The sequence below is a fragment of the Artemia sp. Qi Xiang Cuo genome, chromosome 4, assembly GCF_049724085.1.
Source record: "Artemia sp. Qi Xiang Cuo chromosome 4, ASM4972408v1, whole genome shotgun sequence".
In the NCBI taxonomy this organism is placed as follows: Eukaryota; Metazoa; Arthropoda; class Branchiopoda; order Anostraca; family Artemiidae; genus Artemia; species Artemia sp. Qi Xiang Cuo.
In genome coordinates, this window is record NC_142797.1 from 35657498 (window position 1) to 35672728 (window position 15231).

The 15231-nt window shown below is 35.5% G+C and overlaps 1 protein-coding gene across 1 annotated transcript; it reads right to left on the reverse strand.

Moving 5' to 3' along the window:
* Positions 1–6491: 6491 nt before the first annotated feature.
* Positions 6492–13411, reverse strand: LOC148953055 (uncharacterized). The gene is made up of 2 exons (XM_089087511.1): positions 13261–13411; positions 6492–8172 (listed from the first exon to the last, which is right to left on the reverse strand). Exons 1-2 carry the CDS (start codon positions 13336–13338, stop codon positions 6631–6633), a joined length of 1620 nt encoding a protein of 539 aa, XP_088943637.1. The 5' UTR covers positions 13339–13411; the 3' UTR covers positions 6492–6630.
* Positions 13412–15231: the final 1820 nt, after the last annotated feature.

Below are 15231 nucleotides of genomic sequence, written 5' to 3' on the forward strand. Positions count from 1 at the left end.
TTAATTATTCAATTAATTGAGTTAATTTTATTTAATGAATTCAATGTGAAATTAAATTTGATTAATCGATTACAAGAATTGATTTTTGTTCCATGAACATATTGGATCCAATGAAAAGTACAAGTGAGTTTTGCAGAGCGAGCACATATTAATGAAAATTTCAGTTATGTTTGTGTTGTGACTGAGAATTTATGAGTTGACCGAGCTCAGAAGGGTGCCAGTTGAGGTTTTGAGGAGCTCAGGATCCCCTTCCCTCAGTTTCTGTCCCTAGAACAGAATCAAAATATGTTTTTTGGACACATATATTACCTTTGGAGGGTTACAGGGGACACTTTTGGCGCCCCCACAACTCAGTGCCCAGGGCAGCTGCCCCCTTTGCCCCCCTAGTTCTGGCCCTGGTTTTGGTCAGCTATCAGGGAGATTTAAGTCCATTCCCAGTAATTCAGCACATGGTAATAGTCCTCTTCCTCTCCTGAAAATGGACCTTGATCCTAATCTGTTTTTCTCTTACTTTTCCTTCAGCAGCAGGAAAGCTGCATTTTTTCTAACTTTTCCTCAGGCTACACCAAACACAAGAGTATAAATGTGTATTTTTAGCACTCTGGCCTCCGGGGCCTGATCTCAGAACACAAAAAAAAAGTGGGCTTTAGGTCTGTTAAAAAAAATTAACACAGATGACCCAAAAACATAATTTACCTGAGTGTCATGGGTAGGGGGGGGCCAGGGGCCTGGGCCCCCGGACATTTACCCCTATGAGACCTCCCCGGCCCCTCCCTGTGAATTTTTTTTATTAGTCTGGAGCGGGGGGTCCCCCCCCCTCAACAACTGATTTAAAGGAGCCCATAGTAGTTTTACTCTTCCAACACACTCAGAACCTTATAAAGTCATTTCATACCCAAAAACCATACTCAAATCTCCTCAGTTTAACTGGTTAGGCCTAGGCCTATGTCTATTTGAAGAACAAATCAGTACAAAATTTGTCAACTCTAATTTTCTCATATTTTTTAGGGCCAGTGGTGCAGAAATCTTGATATTGTCCCACTTATCTCAGACAATTTTATTGAAGATTATTACAAAGCTACAAATTCAGCCAGCCGGCAAGTCAAGAGAGGCTACAGCTTTTTGGTGGAGCAATATATTGACCTGGAAACCATGCATATTTTAGAAGTGGAAGGACTTTTTGGAAATAAAGGGTTAGTGATAAAAGGGAGTTGCTATCGCAGTTTTAAAAAGAGGGACAGGCCACATTCAATCAAAGTCTATCTTTCATGTGACAGTCAGATTATCAACAGTGCTTGTTCATGCGTTGCTGGAAGTGTTTTTTGCAATCACCTGGTGTCACTCTTGAAAATTATCAGTTTGATGCAGAGTCTGAAGTACAAACAAATACCTGCCTCCCTGAGCCGCACCGAGATGACTCAACAGTGGAATTACATGAGAAAGTGGGATCTTGAGCCACCAAAGGTGATGAACATTGACATTCGCCAAGTTCGGGACGGAGGACTGTCAACTCCAAAAATAGTGCAGCTATATGACCCGCGGGTCAGTAAAGATGAGTGTCTCAGTCTGAGATTGCGAGTTGTGCAACTTAGTTCTTCCCTTAGCCCGGCTGTATCTGCATTTTCAGATAGGACAGAGTTTCTGTTACATAATCTTTGTTTATTTTTGTTAATGTTTTTTTATTAAGGTAAATATGATTCACTAAAGCAATTTTATTTTACTCTCAGAAACAATAACTTATGTTTAAAAATTATATATTCAAATGTAAGCTGTACCTGGACGTGGGATCCTGAGATGGCTCTCATGTGAATATTTCGATGATGAGAAAACCATTTTTCTTTGCATTTCTCTGCTCTTCCTTTAGGCAGCTTTCTGGGCTTTGAACTGGGGAATGCAGTAGCTGAACTGTTCCATGGGTGAAGCATGCTGTGAGTTGCTGTTTTGACTTGCATCTCAGAAGTTTTGCTTCAGGACTACCAGGACACATGCCAAGGAATAAGACAACAGATAGCACGTTCCAATAAAGCAAAAGGTGTTGTCGTACAAGTTTACCTAAGTTTTTACATGGCTTTCATGTGGGCAGCGGTCAGGATCGGAGATTGGGGGGGGGGGATAAGGGTTATCACCCACCCTCTGAAATATTGTAAATTTTGAAATAAATGAAAAAAAATTGGAAATTTTCCCAGACCAAAGGGGGCAACGGCGTTCTTGTTATGCCTTAAATTGCTGATTCCAGACTTGTTAAACAGCATGGAAATTATCATCAGGCGCGTAACTAAGGATGGGTTGGTACATGGCACCAGATGAATTTTTATTTTATTGGTGTTGTAATAGAGACTTGAAAATGCATGGTCAACAGAAAAACTAAGATCGTTGTCTCTGACAGGACAATTCATAATCAATCTTCACCATCCAATGGTCATCAAAATAGTATAGTTGGCACAGAAGATTAGGTCCTGTAGGCTGGAGGCATTAAGGAGCCAAAGAGTAATTAATTGTTCATAAAAAAAAAATGCACGCTTTAGTGGTAAATCCAAAACTGTATTGCTCCATGCCAGAAAATACTTTTCTATCATTGACTATTCACCAACTTCATTATTAGCATAAAAAAAAAATAGAAAATGACATTTCTTACTAGAAATTTTCTTAAAACTTATACTCTTAGCACAACACTAGTTTTAAGATAATTTAATCCTCTAAGATAGGTGTAAAAGAAGTAAATATATGGAATAGTACACTTTTTAGTTATACATGGTTCTAAAATTTCCGCTGCTTTGCGGCAGAAAGCACTGCTTTCAAACCATCTTCTCGCCCAAAATAGATATATTTACCACTTCAAACCTCAAAATTTTCTGCACAGATTTGACTTATTCCGCACATTTTCGTCACCCCTTCCTCAGGTCCAAATGATTTTGTTTGACCAGGCCTCTAATTTAATTTTCTCGAGCCAATGACTTAATTTTTAATTATCCCCCCCCCCCTCCTTTCATAGTAAATCCCGGATCCGTCACTACAATTAATGCCAATTTTTGCTTTCTTGACTACTATATTATGTAGACTGACACCCCCCCAAAACGAAATCCTGGCTACGCTGCTGGCTTTCTCATTGCCAGATTGATGCAAGCACTTTCATATTGAAGTCCCAGGCATGCTAAAACGTTTATTTTTGTGTTAAGTATACCTGTAAAAAAGTATTTTCTTGAAGATATTTTGAAAGATGGCATCAAAAGAGGAGAATATTCCCAGGCCAAGCTTGTTCAGAATAGATTATTTGAATGCCCAGTGCTGTCAACATTGACCAACCATTTACAAATAGATGATCCTACTTGTAGTATTATAACCAATCTCAGTGTTGTAACCAGTGCATTGTTCAAGGCTGCTGAGTTTCCTGATTTTCCTGTGTATGAACGTACAGGAAGTTACATGTTGACAAATACTGATCCAAAGCAGCAGCAAGTGATAGACTCCTTAAGAGTATCAGCATCAGAAGACAAAGAAATTGAAAAAAATTCTCGCAGACAGGCTGAAAGTAAAACGTGGTTCCGTGCACGTAAGTTTCGACTTACCTCCAGCAAATTCGGTTTGGTTGTGAAAAGGGTCACTCCTTGGAGCAAAAAGTTTCGTCAAACTTTGCAGATCGAAATTTGGATAGAAACCCAGCTGTAAAGTGGGGCAGGACGCATGAAGCAACTGCTGTTCGAATTTACAAAAAAACTATGAAAAAAAGAGGAAGGGACGTTGTGGTTATGGACTGTGGGATTGTGATACCAGCTGAGTACTGGCTTGCCACGTCTCCTGATAGACGTGTGTTTGACCCATGCGAAAGAGACCCACATGGCAATATTGAAGTCAAGTGCCCATATAGTCTTCGAGACAAAACTGAGGAACAGTTTTTAGCTGAATGCCCATGCCTCACATGCTTGAGAAAAGACCACCACTATTATTATCAGATCCAAGGGCAACTTGGCATTACTGGACTATCGTGGTTTGACTTTGTATTATGGACAAGAAATGTTATAATAATACAAAGGATACCTTTTGATAATGTTTTTTGGGAAAATGAAGTCAAAACTCTGACTGATTTCTATTTCTAACATTATCTGGAATACTTGTCTGAGCTGCTGTAATTTGAGGTCCTTTGATTAATGTGATAAACCTTTTCGACGTATCCAGAAACCACAAAAGAGAACACCTCACAGGCACCAGTTACTGAAAAAAAATTCTTTGCAAACACGTTTGAGTTGAGTTTCGCGACGCTGATTGGTTGATGCTCAAGTTTCAGTAACGATCCATGTTGCAGAAGCAACACTTCGGAAATGTCAAAGTAATGTATTTTGAGTTCCTTTGATTTTTGTGATTCAGAATTACGGTGATTTATGTGATTATGAGGTCCTGAGAATATAATCATTCTTTTTTTAACCTATATATATATATAAAAAAAACATAAATAAAATATGTCTTTAATAAAAAATTCGGAGACTAGTCAAATCAGTTTTATTTAATTTGGCTGTGTCCTTTATTTTCCATACAAATGTATAAATTATTCTTGTTATTTCATTTAATGTTGTTTTATTTGGTAGAGAAACTGTTGCAGAATACCATATTATAGGGCATACAGCAATAATTACATACGGAGCCTTCTGGTGTATAGTTAGACTTCAGTTGTTTCCATAAGAAATTGCCTTTTTTACAATGCTTCTAATTTCATTCCAATTTAATTTCTACGTTTTCTTCCAACTGTTGTTGAAAACTGTTCCAAGTACTTTGGTTTCTTCTTTGGTTGGTACACCATGCACAAAATCTCTATCCTCATCTCTGAGGCTTGAACTCTCAGATTTTGCTTTATTTATTTCTACCTTGAAAATTAATGAGGCACACTAGTGCCTCTAAAGTGGAGACCCACCACAATGTTAAGCGATTTCCGGTCCTAGCGGTCGCAGAGAGACAGCAGTGATCGCTTTTTTTAGCCCAAGCTCCAACTCAGAAACGTGCAAAATTTCACCCCCTCCAGATTTTATCTTTATGGGTAAAAGTGGGCCGGACGTTTCGACCCTCCAACCACAGCCCCCCATTAACGTTGTCCGATTGGGCTGAAATTTAGAGGTTAAGCATTCCTAGGGCCCGGGAGCTTATCCTCGAAATTTCAGCTCAATCCGATTACTCCTTCTCTGTTTTCCAAAAAACAAATATAGCCATTTAGAGTTCATTTCTCTTTTTTTTTTATCAGCCACGCCTACAAGCCACAGCTGGCACCGGATCCGGGTGAATGAGGACTCATTCAAACCGGAATTTGACCTGTTAGGGCCTTTTGATATTTTCAGACCGAAAGAATTATCCCCCGAATTATATTTACGAAAAACCTCGTTTTCCTATAAGAGCCCATGTTAATTTTTACCACCACACCCCCCCTTTAACGTTGTCCGATCGGGTTGAAATTTAGAGAATAAGCTTTGCTGGGGCCTGGGAGATTATACTCAAAATTTCAGCTCAATCCAATCCTTCTTTCCCTATTTTTCAAAAACCAAATATCAAGTGGTTTGTGGATGTGCTTGCGTCAAAAATATATACGAGAGACTAAAACAAGCTCACTAGTGTCTCTGTCGTACAATGGTTGCTGTTCCTGACTGTCAGGCGGTAGATCTGGTTTGGATTCCCTGTGAGAGAAATTTTTTATATACTGAATTTAAAGTTTTAAAAAAAAACTCAGTTTCTTTTTTAAATCCAATCTATTAAATCCTTCGGCTCAACAGGCGTCTCCAGAAGAATATCAAAGTCGGCCTTCAGGTTACAGGTAAGTCTCCACTGATTTGATAACAGGCCGTATCCACACATGCTTGAATAAAATTTTAAAAAAGAGAATCTTACTGATCATTTTATTTGAGTATTCAGTAATTAAAAGACTTAACACAATAATTTTCAAAAAAGGAGGGTTTTTGAGGGCGGAGCCCCCCATCTTTAAAAACTGTCAAAATAAGCTAAAACTTAGTAAATCAATAATAATTAATAAAATGTACAAAACGTGCAGAAATTATTTGAAAAAAACTACGTTTTCTAAAGATTTAAAGAGGCTGAGTCACAAGTTCGAACCGTAACACGTGCAGGGATTAGGACGTGCAGTTGAGGGGCTGCCACCCCCCAAACCCGTGTTTCCGTATATGAAATGGGCTGTACTCTCTTCAACGCCTCGCTCTTTACTCTAAATTTTTTATTGTTTAAAAAAGAGTTGTGAGAAAGTCAAACTTTAGCGTAAAGAGCGAGGCGTTGAGGAGAGCACAGCCCCTTTCATATACGGAAGCGGGGGTTTGGGGGCGGCAGCCCCCAACTGCACCTCTAATCCCTGTACGTTTTAAGGTTCGAACTTGTGACTCAGCCTCTTTAAATCTTTAGAAAACGTAGTTTTTTTTCAAATAATTTTACAATAATATTTGGTTTTATTAGTTGCTTTTAAAAAATCTTATGTTTCTGTAAATAATATTAGATAATAAAAAAAAACTTAGAACTTTTATTTGTGTATCCTCTATTTCAATTCCTTTTATTTACCCTTCAATATACTTAAGCATGGGATCGGCATATGCTTCAAATAAAAGTAGACTCAAAGGAAAAAAATAATTATTCTTCACTTGGTATCTCTTATTCACCTGAAGAGCTGATGATGGGGTTCATAAGGACTGTCATTATGACACAAACAGTCCACATCTGATTCAGAACTGGGACAAGGTTAACTGGGATTGTTTCTCTTAAGATCCCATAGCACTTAATTCGCATTATGAGTCTCTCAACATGTATTCTGAGGCGGGCAATCTTCTGTGTTTCAATCACATCAGAAGCTGCAAATTGCCCATCATTTTGAAGAAACGGGGGAATATTTAGGCTTACGCAAGAAGGCAAGTCAGTCTGTATGCGGAAACCCGTATCAGCCATTATACTATCACCATCATCATATGGCATCTTCAGGATTCCACATCTTTTGGCAAGTTCTACATCAGAGATGGACCCGTCGTACAACTCAGATACAAACGTCACAATGCCGTTTGGGGCAATGCCAATGAGACCTTTTTTAGTCTGCCGACTTTTGTATGACGAATAAGACACAGTTTTATTTAGGAATGACAAAGGAACTTGACACTGAATTTCAGTTGCGTCGATCACAACACGAGTTGTGGGATATTCAGCTTTAAAGTCATCTGGCATATTTCTGTCGACATATTGTCTTGACGGCCAGAGAACAAGTCTTCCCAACTGTATATATAAGAAATTGATCCAGCTCACAAGGATTTTGCTAATGGTCCCCTGACTAATTGAAAAACGGAATGCCAGGTCTTGTTCGTATAATCCCACTTTTAGCCTGCAAAGGACAAGAAGCAACTGATCACGTCCAGAGAGCTTTCTGTTGCGTCTCTTGGCTGAACCTTTGGGATCTCTCACATGAGCTTCAGTGAGTCTCACATTTTCACCATTTTCACCACAGTTGTTGAATTCAAAAAAAGACTCAAAGTCAGATGAACAGGTGAACCCAGTATAGACCTGCAGTAGTTTGTTATACTTTTTCACGTTAGCATAAGTAAATGTACCATCTTTCAAAGCTTGACCAGAGTCATCGAGTTTCCTTTTTATGTCCATATTAATGTGCTGCAGTTTTTCCATCTCTTTCTTTTTATCTTGCAGTGCAATTTGCATATACCTTGCCTTTGCTTCTAGTTCTCTAACTCTTGATAATAAACTGACAGTCACATTATCACTGGTACTGCTAACATTCCCTGAGCTAGTTATTTCACCAATTTCACAAGGTTCCTTGCCTTCACCACTTCCAAAAAGTTCCTCGCTTGTTATAGTGTGCAGTAGCCCACTTGCAGACACATCTTCAACTTGAGTAATCTCAGCACTGAGTTTTTTCCGGTCTTTGTGATGTTTCTCACTAACTTGTCTTTCTTTACGAGCTTTTCGCCTGAACAATGATTCATTTGTCCAAGGAAAAATACTTGGGATAGATCCTGGTTTGAGTTCTCTTCTTCCAGATGCAAAACCAGCATAGAAGTCCTCAGTGTTGAAATGTCTAGAACATACTCTAGTGTAGGCATCTGAGATTTGGAACAAGGGACCTTCATCTCTTCGAATCTTCACAAGCCACTCCTTTCTCAGATCCTTATCACTTGGAAGCTTGTGAAAGGAAACCTGAAATATAATTCCACTATTAGAATGATAGTTGTAACAAGGGCTGATGAGCGGTCAGATTTTCGACAATCCTCAGGGATTATCACTTCCCAAAATCTCTCAAGTAGCCTTTGCGTCCCTAATCAGTTAATTAAAAATAGAACTGCAAGCTTGAATCCTCTTTAGTGTGAGGACAACTAATTTTTGACCTGGAACATATTCCGAATTGAAGGGTAGGCAGTGATAGCCCCTAAGAATTGTGAAAATTCTAATCATTGACTCTTGACTGTAGTAGTGTTCTTGCTCTGCTCACCGACCATGCAAGTTCAGTGACAACCAAAAGGGTGAAGGGTAAAAAGTATGGATACCTCTGGGTTTTTCAGAAATATAATTTTTTTCATTCTGTTGAAAGGGGATTTTGCGGACAGGGATTTGACGGGGACTGTCGGGTGAGTCTACACGGGACAAATTTGGAGAGATTTCAAGCGCCGGAAAAGCGGTGAAGGCCGGGGTGAAACGAGGGGGGGGGGGCAAGACTGGCCAAATTCCCCCCTAATGTCTGTCCTTGGTCACTTGCTCCTGTGGATTTTCGTGTTTTTTGTAATATAGACTTTTAAGATCTGTGGCACTGACAGGACAATTCATTAGCAATCTTCGCCATCCAGTGGTCGTCAAAATAGTATGATCGACACCAAAGAATATAATCTCAATAAAGCACAGGAGGTTGGGTAGGTAGATAAGAAAAGCTTCATAAAATTAGAAAATTACAGCACAGCCAATTCAAGAAAATTTGGGAGTGGTACAAACACGTCCCTTTGGTTTTCTTTTTTGATTTAGATACTAAAACCATAATTTTTCAAAACCAAATCACATGTTTGACCAAAATATTCAAAGAACATGAAAGAACTTTTTTAGAAAAAATAGAGCAATTTTTAGAGCAATTTTTTAGAGCAATTCACAGATCATGATTGATCTTAATTTTCTCTGAAGTGTAAATATAGGTAACTAATGTAAAGAAGAAAAAGATACTTTCAAATTCTCCTCTTTTGATTTATAAGTAATATTGTAAGATAAAGGTAACACAACTTCATCAGAACCCATCAGCATTCAATTAGATAGATGAGTGAATCAAACACTCAATTGTGGTACTCTTTTATCTTATCACAGAGTGATACTGTGATACAGTGATGTGGTATTCTTTTATCACAGAGTGAAATGATAAAAAGGATAAAGGTTCAAAGTGAAGTTACTATCAAAGTTAAATAGAGATGTGAAGCAAAACAAGTAGCTCTGAATCATTCCATTCTGAAAATCAAAAAGTAAATACATAATCCGGGGTGTTTTTGGGGGGGGGGGGGAAGCCCCACCCCAAAAATGTGGATAAAAAAAAATTATGTAAACCATTCCCCTGTAATATATGGATATATTTCCCTCTTGGGCCCCCACCCCCACAAAAAAACAGGAGTTAATTATTTCTGTTAAATTTAAACATTATTTTCTTTATTATAAACGACATGAAATTTGTATTAGAATTGTTAATGATTTTCATTATAGGGTTGAGGCTAATCTACCTGTGTTCCTTAAGTCTAAAGCTTCCATTCATTTTCAGTAACATTCAAGGGGAGAATTTATCTTTCAGTTTTCTTAAGAGGTTTTACACTGCTAACTGACAGAAATGTAAGTAAATTGTTTACACTTTTTGCTATCTTGAAAAGGGGTTAGGTTAGGAAAATGAAACTTTCAGTTATGAATCCAGGGCCAAAACCATACTTTGGAAAGGTATTACCAAGCTTCCACATTAACGATCTTATGATTTCTAAGTCTTAGAAATTTGCCTGCTTGACAGGTCTACGGTCTACACCATTTGAGATTTCAACACCACCACATTGGACCTCAGTAACAGTTAGACTATAGTACGTCATATGAAATTCTTGTGAAGTTCCAACCTCCACTCCTTAAAAATCTCGAAAGCATTGACCTTTTATGACATTTCACAGTATTTTTGATCAGACTACGAGAAATAGTAAAATAAATCTGCGGTCATTAAGTACAAGAAAATTATTTTCACCTTCACAACTTTACTCAACCCAAATTCATGAGGTTTCAAAGATCTGCAAATATATTTCCTAAAATTAGAAAAAACCCATTTATATGGCTTAATATTCTACTCAAATAATAGGAATTGCATTTTCAGAATTAAAACCACAGAAAAAGAAACTGATGACTGAAAATTAAGTTAATATGCTGTTTTGTCAAAATTTCAATAGGTATAACCTGCCAAGTAGGCAAATTTCTAAGAATTGTAAATCAGAAGAGGGTTAAAATGGAAGCTTAGTAATACCTTTTTAGATTGTGTTTTTGGTCTTGGATTCATTACTGAAGGTTTCATTTACCTAACCACTTTCCAAGACAGCAACAAGCAGTTAAACTAGAATTTTTCTTTCGGATAAAAACCAGTGGTGTTGTTTGAGGATGGCAGGGGAAAAAAGAAAACACTAAGACCATAACATCCTTCCTTTATAAAGTACAATACACTTTAATGATTAACCTACATTACTATAGTTTTTTCCAATAAATTAGACAAAATGAAATACAATATAGCCCATGAATATGGACTGTTTGCCCCCCTCCACTAATAAATTGCTGGAATAAAATTATACTTTAGCTACTTTTGGCTATCTTGGAAAGGAGTTAGATTCGGAAAATGAAATTCTGAAGGATGGATCAACAGGCTGAAGCAAGTCCCAGGATGGTATTTTGGAGTACCTACCTTTACTCCTTCTCTCTCTAGAGGGTCCTGAAATTTGCCTACCGGACAGGTCTATGCTTATTGAACTTTAGACAATTAAACATTTTAACTATTTATTTAGTTATCATTTTATTTTTCTATGTATTTATTTATTAATATGATATTTTTGTTATTTGATAATAATTTTAAGCCTTGGGTTTTTGTTCAATATTTATGAAGTGTATTTTAATTACATTAAGACATTATAAATTTTGATTGATCACATCTGTGAAGATAACAAAATATTTTTAGTAATTCATTTAGGCAAAAGATCTATTTTGCAAGGTTTCACTTTTATAACACAGATTTTTAAAGGTCATCAAAGGTCAGGACCCTCTAGAAGAAGGAGTGGAGGTAGGTACTTCATAATAACATACCACGACACAATTAAGACAGTAGACCCATCCCAGAAAGTTTCTTTTTGCTAACCTAACCCCTAACCAAGATAGCCAAAAGTAGCTAAATTATAATTTTACCAAAAAGACTGAAGTATCTACTGTATATTTTTTGTCGTGTTATTTTTTTTTGAATTACCTACTCCCACTCCTTCTCCTACCAAAGGGTCCTAAAATTTGCCTACATAACAGGTACAACCTATTGAAATTTGATAAAACAAGTATTTACCTTAATTTTCAGTTATTGGTTTCTTTTTCTCTGGCTTTAGTTCTGAAAATACAATTCCTGTTATTTGAGTAGAATTTTAAGCCATATCAATGGGTTTTTTTTAATATAGGAAATGTATTTGTGTATCTTTAAAACCTTAATACTTGGGATTGAGCAAAGTTGTGAAGCTGAAAATTTTGTTGTTGTAATTCATTTAAGCAGAAGATCTATTTTGCAAGGTTTCACTCAAAATGAAAGGTCAGGGCCCTCGAGAGGGAGGAGTGGAGGTAGGAGCGTCAAAACAACGGCTCAGTACAAAATTGGGCCTATAGACCCACCACTGATAGTTTCACTGTCCTAACATATCCCTGTTCCAAGATTGACACAAGTTGCTTAGGTTGAATTTTATCAAATGCTGTAGCTAAGATACTAATGGGACCATGTATAAAAAAAGAAATTTATTAATTATTCCCCTTTGTTACTGTTTCTAAATATAAGAAAAAGTGCTATTACAACTAAATCCTAAAACATGTCAATACAACTGGAACTTTTAGATTCCTGAAGTTATACTTTCTCAGCATGATAGTTGTCACCCAGAAAATACCCCTCTAATTCTGATTGGGTAAATTTTTGACAGTTCATATCATTGACTTACATATAAAGTAAACATACTACATGATGCCTTTTTTATGCTCTTTCCAAATATAACAATAATTTTTTTCATAAATGAATTTTACCCCCACCTAGATATAGGCTAATTCACGGTATATATTTGCACACTAGGGCCGTGGGGGTCAAGTTTTTTTCTGATACAAATGATATGTAATTTTAAAATATACCCCCCCCCCTTCCTCTAATTTGCCCAAAAATAACCGGCATTGGTATATATAGCCTAGGGATGGGGGTAAGATTCATTTTGACAAAAATGATCATTATATTTTTTAAGAGCATAAAAAGGGCATCAAGTAGTATGTTTACTTTATTTGTAAGTCAATAATATGAACTGCTGAAAATTTACCTCTGATTATCTATCAGATATATAATGTGTATGCCTACAAAAAGAAAACAATAAGACCATGAGAGTCTTCCTTTATAAAGTGTAATACACTTTATTGATTACATTACCATAGTTTTCTTCAGATTTATCTACGTCTTAAATAATATTTATTCAACAATTCCTTTGAAGTTCATCTATAGTCCAGGACCATATTTGGAACCACTAGGAGAGGGTGCATTACCTGCACAGCATAGGCCTAAACAAGCTTATCAGGCAATACCACAAAGATAGCCCTTTTAACTACTAGTTTTACCAGCCCAAGGTTAAACACATTTAAAAAAATACTTATTCATTAACTTCTTTGAAATCCCTTACAGCCTACAGTGATTTTTATGGGTCCAGCAAACCTGTATTAGCAAAGGAACAATAAAAAATGGCCTATATAGTCCATGACTATATCAGAACCATTAGGAGGGAGGTGCATTGTCTGCATAGCAATAGGCCTAAACAAACTTATCAGGCAATACCATGTAGATAGCCCTTTTAACCACTAGTAGGAACAACCCACGGTTAAATTACAGTCTAGGATACTTCTTAGTTTGAATTATGTAAAAGTAAATCAGGCTTTTTATAACCTATAACTCCCCAAATACTTCCCCAGGAGTAGGCGCTGAAAATGCTCTGTTAGGGCTAAAGGCTAAAAGAAACTGTTTTTACTTACTCTGTCAGGTAGTTTTAGGTCTCGGTATTTTTTCCAAGATTCTTTGCACAAGGGAACACAACAGTATGGTCCTCCCATTGATGAGACTCGAAAAAGACCACAAAAAGTAGACTTTTGTTTTTATTTTCATCTTTATTCCTCTTACAGATGAGCGATTTTTACCACCAACATGGCTACCACGAGTAGTTCTTTTTCTCTCCGACAGTGGCGCTTCAAAAACGACTACGGTCTATTACACTAAAAACCCGCGAGGCGGGTTTTTGGGCTATAATGTATCCAATCTCGCTACTTTTGGGCTAGGCATTTAACTCGCTGGAAACCCCCCAAAAATCATGTTTGTTACGTTTATTTGGTCATTTACGTTCTTTAGAGTCTTGGATCACAATATAACTATAATTTGTCATGGACTGTGGTTACCCCCTTCTAATTTTTAGGTATCCCACCCCATATCTTCATCACCATTCCTTGAAAATAAATATATATATATTAATTATCTTAATTATATATATTAATTACAATAATTATATATATATATATATATATATATATATATATATATATATATATATATATATATATATATATATATATATATATATATATATATATATATATATATATATATATATATATATATATATATAAAATTAATATAATTAATATTGTAATTAATATATATAATTAAGATAATTAATATATATATATATATATATATATATATATATATATATATATATATATATATATATATATATATATATATATATATATATATATATATATATATATATATATATATATATATATATATACATTATACATATATATTATATATATATGTATATATATATTTATACATATACTCTCTTTACAAGTGAGCAATATATTATCTTTATCAGTGATTAACTAAAAAAAAAAACGTTCTGAAAAAGAAGTTTTCCAAAGAAAAGTAAGGTCATTTTAAACTTAAAATCAGCAGATTCAAATACTGCTGATTATAATACCAGAAATTCTTATTAAAGAATAGATGAAAGCCAAAAGGTACAGTAATTAAATAAACAATTATAGCAAAATTATACAACAACTAATTATATAAATTAATAAATAATTCTTAAAGCGAGTAATGGTTAAATTAAATATGCAAAACAAGCTTCAAACGAAAAAAAAATTATTTTGCTATTGAAGAATAAATTAAACTGAAAACGAACGGAAATTATATAAACAACCAATGCAAACAAAGATGCAATAGGCATTAATGTAAATCAATAAACGAATCTTAAAACGAGTGAAATTTCATTTGAATGTGCAAATCAAGCTTGAAACGAACAAAAATTACTACAAACAATAGTTTGGGTATCACCCCCTTCTCACACTGTAAAAGTGTAAAACCTACTGCGTCATTGGCGCTTTACTGAAAACGAATTTTATTAAAAAAAATTCTTTTGTACTTAATATTGAAAATAAACAATAAAATTACAGTAAAATTTCGAACTAATGAGCTTTCAGCAATTAATTTCATTGTACATCAAATATTCAGTTTAATTAATTAGATACTTCTTAATTGTTCAAGACAAATATAGTTTCACTACAAACAAGAGTTTGGATACTGTCCCCTTTCTTAGCTGAAAAAACTGAAAGCCTATTGCGTCATTGGCGCTTTACTGAAAGCGAATTATATTGCAAATATTTTCTTTTCCAGTTCTTACAGCATTGGAAATAAAATTAAATTACAGTGGAATAAAATTTTGAACTGACGGATCTTTCAACAATTAATATCATTATATATCAAATATTCAATTTGATCTTGTTTATAATTTCCAAGACTGTTCAAGATACATATAGTTTTCAGAAAAGTGCCAATGACGCAGTAGGTTTTAAATTTTTACAGTGAGAGAAGCCCTCTGATCTCTTTTGACTCTTAAAAACTGAACCGGAACTTTCAATTTCCAATCAAATGGCCCTCTCTGGAAT